Source organism: Orycteropus afer, unplaced genomic scaffold (assembly GCF_000298275.1).
Source record: "Orycteropus afer afer isolate SDZICR_OR568_19922 unplaced genomic scaffold, OryAfe1.0 scaffold00089, whole genome shotgun sequence".
Classification (NCBI taxonomy): Eukaryota; Metazoa; Chordata; class Mammalia; order Tubulidentata; family Orycteropodidae; genus Orycteropus; species Orycteropus afer.
This window is the reverse complement of record NW_006921676.1, coordinates 1,002,660-1,010,617: the sequence shown is the minus strand read 5'-3', so window position 1 is coordinate 1,010,617 and position 7,958 is coordinate 1,002,660. Positions and strand designations below refer to the sequence as shown.

Below are 7,958 nucleotides of genomic sequence, written 5' to 3'. Positions count from 1 at the left end.
ATGTGTGGATCACTGAATGGAAAACCAATTAGCTCTGTAAACTTTCACCCAAACCACAATAAAAATTTAGAAAAGAAAAAAAAAAGATTCATTCAGTGGGTCTTTCCTTGACACCAGATGCCACAGTAAGCAAATATGTGAACTCAATTAAACTGCTGATATCAAGAATGACATGGGAATAAAAACTAGAACTATCAGACTCTGAGATATGCTAGGGAGCTCTGGTGCACAGTGCCTAAGGTATGTGACCACTAACCAGAAGGCTGGCGGTTCAAACACACCCGCCACTCCTCAGAAGGAAGGCTGGGCAATCTACTTCAGTAGTGATACTGCCTCGGAAACCCAAGGAGGGGTCGCTATGAGTTGGATCTGACTCCACAGCAGTGAGTTTGGTTTTCGTTTTGGAGACACACCACATAGTCCCAAAAATACTGCATACAGCCAGCTGATTACTCCCAACCTCAAAATAAAAAAAGCAGCAAATGGCTTTGTTCTCAGCATAAAGCGACTGGCTCCAAATCTAGGAAGTCCCAAAAATTCTGCATACCTCCATTGTATATAGCCAGCTGATTACTCCCAACCTCAAAATAAAGACAGTAGCAAATGGCTTTGTTCTCAGCATAAAGTGACTGGCTCCAAACCTAGGAAGTAAGTATTGGCAAGGCTGAGGACAAAGCTGTTAGCCAAAAAACCAAACCAGTTGCCATTAAGTAGATTCCGACTCATGTTCTGACCATATAGGACAGAAAAGACCTGCCCCATAGGAAAAATATAGAAGGATAAGCATGTCTAGATGTTGAACCATGAGTCCATCAACCTTCTTCCTCTAGAAAATAAAATTGTTGTGGATCTATCAAAAGTTGAACAAAGGAAGAGATGAATGACAATGTAATGTTAGAGAATCAAACTGAAAAATTTAATATTCAGTTAATAGCACCATCAGAAAAAGAGAACAGAGAAAAAAGAAATGCACAAAGAAATCATACAAGAAACTTCCCAGAACTAATGGAAATGAGTGTACCAGTTAAAAGGAAGTTTCCAGAAAAACTATAAGCTATCAAACACAAGAATCGTTATCAGATGCCTAGCAACATCAGAAGCTATTATAAAATGGAGCAATGCTTTAAAAATTGAGCAAAAAGTTATTACAAACCTAGAATTTGATAACCAGTCAAGCTATCAAAGGAAGATGTTTTTCAGATATCCAGTGTTTTAAAGGAAAACTCTCATCCATTTCTCCTCAAATTAAACTAGAGATTGTGCTACATCAAATCAGAGGAAACAAATCAAAAGAACATCAGATTAACAACCCAAATGCAAAACTATTTACCTCATAATAACTATATAAATGCTTATAAATTGCAATAACAGTACTGAAAGAATGTGGGAGAACACTAATACCTATGGAGAAAGTTCTGGATGGAAAAAGAAAAAGGGCCTAAAATTGTGAGGGGGGAAATCAATAAATAAAAGACAAACAATCCAATTAAAAAATGGGCAGAAGACATAAATAGACACTTCACCAAAAAGGATATTCAGGCAACCAACAAATAGGAAATGTTCATGGTAATTAGCCATGATAGAGATGCAAATCAAAAGAACAATGAAATACCATCTTGCCCCAGCACTAATACCAAAGTTCTACAACACAGAAAATAACAAATGCTGGTGAGGATGTGGAGAGACTGGGGCTCTCACACACTGCTGGTGGGACAGTCAAATACTACCACCACTGTAGAAAGCAGTATGGCGATTCATTGTTGTTGTTGTTGTTGTTATATGCCGTTGAGTCGGCCACGACTCATATGGCCCCTCCTTGGGTTTTTGAGGCAATATCACTATGGAAGTAGATTGCCCAACCTTCCTTCCGAGGAGTGGCTGATGGGTTTGAACCGCCAGCCTTCTGGTTAGCAGTCAAGTGCCTTAGGCACTAGGCTACCAGAGGTGATTCCTTCAGGTGCTGGAATTAGAAATATCATTTGATTCAGCAATCCTATTACTACATACATATCCCATGGGATATATGCACACCCTTGTTCATCGCAGCACTATTTAAAATAGCAAAAAGACAGAAACAATCTAGGTGCCTATCAATAGAAGAATGGATAAGCAAACTATGGTACATACACACAATGGAATATTATGCAACACTAAATAACAATGTAGAAACTACACACCACCATATAACATGGATGAACTTGGAGGACATTATGCTGAGTGAAATAAGTCAATCACAGGAGGACAAATATTAGTTCATTATTGTAGAAAATCAAGGAAAGGTTTATATATGGAAAGAAACTTTGTTGGTTACCAGGGGTGAGAGAGGAGGGTAGGGAACACTGTTAGATAGGTAGAAGCAAGTACTGATTAGGGTGAAGGGAAAGGCAATGTACCCAAAGTGAGCAATCAACACGGTGGCACTGAGGAAAAGGAAGAGAGAGAGAGGTACATGGGAGGTACAGACAACAAAGATGAACCCTTTTGCATATAAAGTACTGAGTTGTCAGTGATGGCAAGTACTGATCTAGGGGTTGACAGATGGGTGGACAGGCTGAACAATCAGGCATGTCTAGGCAGGGGGTAGTGTGCCCATGACCATGTATACGGTTAGCAAAAAAAGAAATAAAAGTATGTATTATTCAGAAGTATCAAGTATAGACATAAAAAGAACAAACAACTAAAGATCTATAAAGTTGCCTATGAGGAACAGGAATGGGAAGCCAACTAGACAAAAATCAACAAAAACTACATAGAAGCTATCTAGAAAAAGAAGAATTATACAAACACAAGTTCTGATAAAGAGTCCTAGTGGCACAATGATTAAGTGCTTGTCAGCAAACCTAAAGATTAGAGGAAATTCTAAAGATTAGAAGTTCAAACCCATCTAGCAGCTCTGTGGAAGAAAGACCTGGTAATCTGCTTCCATAAAGACTGCAGACAAGAAAACCCTATGGGGCAGTTCTACTGTCAGATGGAATTGCTATGAGTCAGAATTGACTTGATGACACACAACAATAAGTGACTGATGTGTTCAAAAGGGCAAAAGCAGCTGTGAGGGAGTAGAAGAAGGGTAAAATAAAAGAGATGAGCAAATGAAAGCACAATGGAAGACTAAGAAGTATGAATCCATCAACACACTCCAAAACTTTGAAACATCCTAAACAGCATGGTCAGTTCACACATGGCCAGCCTCTGCCAAACTGGGAGTGAAGAAAATACTAATACTCCTTTCTACTCTGCTACTGCCTCCTCACAGCTCCTCCTTCTACGACCTCCTTATTCCTTTCTAAATTGCCCAAATAGCAAAACCAAGCCCCAGTGCCACTGAGTCAAATAAGTCGATTCTGATTTATAGCTACCCTATAAGACAGAGTAGAGCTGCCCCATGGGGTTCCCAAAGCTATAAATCTTTATGGAAGCACATTGCCTCTTTCTTCCATGGAGCATAGTGAGTTTGAACCACTGACCTGTCCGTTAACAGCTGAGCACTTAACCACTGCACCATAGGGCTCCTTAAGTTGTCCAAAAACAAAAAAGGATGTAAATCTTTACAGAATTAGATTGTCTCATCTTCCTCCTGCGGAGCAGCTGTGGGTTTGAACTGCCAACCTTCTGGTTAGCAGACAAATGTCTTACCCACTACATACCAGAGCTCCTTCATATTGTCCAAAGCACCCAATTTTCTTATTCACTCAGACCTAAGTATACAGCATGGCTTCACATGTTCCAAAATTACTCATTTGCTAATCCATAGTGCAATGAAATTCTCAGGTAATACATGATTTCTGAAGAAAAACATTTGATTGTAATAATATTAAGTATAAGAAAAAGTTGACCCTAATAACAGTTCCTAAGATTTTACCCCCCATCTCCACTTTATTAGATGGAAAGATCATTCCCCATACCCTCTAACTTCTGTCGACTCTAGTTGAGTTCTTAATCTTTCAGAAGCCAGGATCCCTCCAGTGAGAACAAAACAAAAAAGTCCTATCAATTTCACGGGGTACAGAAACTCTTAAGTTTCTGTTCTAGACTCTGGCCCTACAGCTGTATTTTGACTATTCCAGCAGTTCAAAAATACAATCAGATGTAGATACCTGAGAAATAATAAAGCTATATAACCTACTTCACTACTCCTAAAAGAAACTAAACTGTATCTTTAATTTCTCTTGGTCTCAGTATCCACAGGGTTGTAGGAAGCACCAAATAAAAGAACATAAGCCTAGGACATGGAAAAAGATAGAACTATGTTGCTATTGGGAGCTGGTGGCATAGTGCCTAAGGCTTCTGACTGTTAACCAGAAGGTTGACGTTTCAAACTCACCAGCCACTACTCAGAAGAAAGACTGGCAATCTACTTCCATAGAGATACCATGTCGGAAACCCAAGGAGGGCTCACTATGAGTCGAATCGACTTGATGACAGTGAGTTTAGTTTGGTATGTTGCTATTATAATCATGATAGTCCCAAGAGTTTTGCTTTTTTAAAAATTCTTTTTAAAAAAACATTAAACAGATCTCTACTCTCATAGGCCCTTGCCCAAATAAAAAGGCCTTGAATGACTGTCCTTTCCATATGAACAACTATAAAAATGAATTACAGTTAACATTTATTTAGTGCTTACCATGTTATCAAAGGGAGCTCTGGTAGCGTAGTGCCTAAGGCACTTGACTGCTAATCAGAAGGCTGGCGGTTCAAACCCACCAGCCACTCCTCGGAAGGAAGATGGGGCAATCTACTTCCGTAGAGATACTGCCTCGGAAATCCAAGGAGGGGTCACTATGAGTCGGGTCCGACTTGACGGCACATAACAACATGTTATCAAAAGGAGCACTGGTGGCATAGTGGGTAAGGCATTTGCCTGCTAACCAGAAGGTTGGCAGTTCAAACCCACCCGCTGCTCCGTGGGAGGAAGATGAGGCAATCTACTTCAGTAAATATTTACAGCCTTGCAAACAATGGGGGTCGCTCCAAGTTGAAATTGACTCAATGGCAGTGAATTTGGCTTATGGTTGTCATCAAAAGGGACCAGTCCCTGGAAAAGGACATCATGCTTGGTAAAGTAGAGGGCCAGCGAACATGAGAAAAGCTCTCAAGGAGATGAACTGACACAGTGGCTACAACAAAGGGCTGTAACATAGCCAACTGTGAGGATGGCAGTTTCTTTCTGTTGTACATAGCGTCACTATGAGTCGGAACTGACTTGACTGTACCTAACAATAACCTGTGGCGAAGGAACAAGCCCTGATGGCATAATGGTCAGACCATTCAGCTGCTAAAAGAAAGGTGGGTGGCTCCAACCCATCAGGAGGTCTGTGGGAGAAAGACGTGTCAATGCGCCCCGTAAAGATTACAACTATGGAAATCCTACTGAGCAATTAATTCTCTGTCCTACAGATTCGCTACAAGAAGGAATGGACTCCACAGTAAACACGTTCCAAGCAGTGTCTTAAATGTTTAACTTGTATTACCCTATCTAATCCTAACGATGCTATAACTCCATTAATGAAAAAACAGTTTAACTTGCCCAATTTCATAACTTAACAGCAACGCTGTGACTCAACCACAGACAAATGGACCTCAGATCCTGTGCACACCCACACTGACGAGTTTTTTCCTCAGCCTCCAGGTTCAATCACTAAAATGCTGCTGAATCCACTGTTTTCAGTATACTGCCTTTCCTTTACCCAAAACAATGCATTTCTCCTATCTAGCTAGCAATTTTCACTCCTCTCTCTCCCATCCCTGGTAACCAAAAATGAAGTTCACTTCCGTGTCTAAGTAAAAGGTTTATCTGAAAAGAGGAAATATATCCTAAGAGCATGTTGTGGAAAAGGTTAAAATTTTAGGCCATAGTAATACTCTGTAACAAATTTAGAACTCCTACGATTCCATTAACGGGGTGAAAGGTGGCGGGAAATAAATGAAAGCAGCTTCCAGAAAGTGCTAGAGGTGCTGAAAGATGTAGGAGAGAGGCAGGACCCTTATAAACAGGCTGTGAAAGGCACTTCAAAATAGGAGAACATCTCCTGTCATTTGCACTGTGTGTTAAGCAGTTGCAAATATAGCAGCCCCAGCTCCAAATCGTGGAGTAAAAGACCTCCCCCGAGCTGCGTCAGTCCCGGCTGGGTTCCACCAACTTCCAAGCCTGGAAGGTGTCGCCTCCGCTACAGTGGGATAACTGACTGTCCGGGACACTAGGTGAATTCTGCCTAAAGTGGTACCGGGGTGCCAAATGAGAAGCGGCAGGCGCCAAAGCCTGCGGATAGAGGCTGTGCAAGCCCAGTGCGGAGCACTAGCCGCCAAAGAAACAGACCACAGCGGGCCAGCAAATGAGGACCGTAAGGAGCCAGCCCTGAGGAAGAGGAAGCGCGGGCCCCAACGGCTGGCGGCGGCAAGGCCCCGTACGCGGGCCCCAGGTCTTAAGCCCCACACACACATGCGCCGACCCCCGCCCGGCACTCTCTCCAACGTCACGCAACCCACAGGACCGCTGGATCCCGCCAGCGCCTCAACGGAACGCGCTAGGAAGTGGCGGCCGGCCGGGAGCCATTTACGCTGGCGCCAGCGTCGGGCCGCGGACTGCAACTGACCCAGGGCCAGAGGCCACCCGTCTCTCTAGGACCTACTTACCTCTCGAGGCGACGGGGCGGAGCCCTGCACCGAGGCGATGTACCGCTCCACGTCAGCCTTGCTACGCCTCATCGCGCCCCGTCCTGGCTCCCGGTATGCGGGAAGGCCAGCTGTGAGGCCCGAAACGATCGGCTGTCTCCAGAAACGAAGCGCCTAAAAGGCTATGACGCAGCGTCGTCGCCGGCTGAGAAGCGGCCCGACGCGCGTGCGTGTTGCATCAGCAAAGTGCGCCACGCGGGCCACGAAGGCGAGTCTGGCCTGTCAGGCCTGCGGACTTCCGCCCGCGCACAGCCTGGCTCGGTCGAGGTCCGTTCTTCAACTGCGCTAAGCCTAGTACAAGTGGTGAGGTCTTTGTGAACCGTCATTCTGAAACCAATTTCATATTTCGGCGTTCAGGGTTACAGTTCCCGCAGGATGAGGCAAGGGGAAAACTATTCTATACCTCGAATGATCTGAGGACTATTATTAACAAGATGGATCAACAAGATTTTTTGGGTTCTTATAAGTTTTGTTCGTGGGTTAACTATAATTACACGATGTGGAAGGAAGAAGCAGTCTCAGTCCATTTTGGTAAATTGGACCTACCGTTCTGGAGGTGATAGGTTAAATATATTTATTTCGTCCGATACATGTTAATACGAAGCATACATTTTAAAAGTCATAGTTTTATATAAAAATATATTACGATAAACTGTAAAATGCATAGTTAAAATATAGGTCATATACTATGTTTTGGGCGATCACAATTTTGTTAAATATGCAAACATATGTTCGGAGATACATTCATATAACTAATTTTGATAGAAGAGTAAAATATACCAAAATTTAACAGTAAGAATCTCAAGATGTTGAGTCATCTATATTTTCCTTATGTTTACTTTTGGAATTTGAAATTTGAAATCTTTAAAACAAGGCTTACAAAATGTTTTCAGTGGTGAAGGCATTTTTAGGTATAAAAAGATTACATTTGTGTATCTAGGGAGGTCTTAATTATGTGGAAAAATACCAAATGAAATGTTAAAACTTTTAACTGAAAATTAGGACTGTTGTGATTATTGGTAACTGTTACCCTTTTTTTTTTTATTTTTCTGTATTTTCCAGATGTTCAACAGTGCAAGTGTTAACTTTATGATGAAGGAAGAAACAGCATTTGTTTGTTTTATTTCATTCACAATAAGGGGGAAAGAACAAGGTGATTCTGAGGTTTCTAGTCTGACTGATTTACATTAATAGAAATAACATGAAGAGAATCTGGTTTGTGATGGAAGATTGCACTGAAAGATAAGGGTCAAAGGGAGAACCTTCTTGAGGAAGTCAAAATCTTA

At 42.1% G+C, this 7,958-nt stretch overlaps 1 protein-coding gene across 1 annotated transcript in view; it reads right to left on the bottom strand.

Annotated features, from left to right (window-relative positions):
• RANBP2 (RAN binding protein 2) overlaps positions 1–6,705 on the bottom strand; it is an 87,623-nt gene extending 80,918 nt beyond the window's left edge. Inside the window, exon 1 of the mRNA XM_042781153.1 lies at positions 6,634–6,705. Coding sequence (XP_042637087.1) covers positions 6,634–6,705 — 72 coding nt within the window. The remainder of the gene's footprint in view (positions 1–6,633) is intronic.
• Between the last annotated feature and the right edge of the window lie 1,253 nt (positions 6,706–7,958).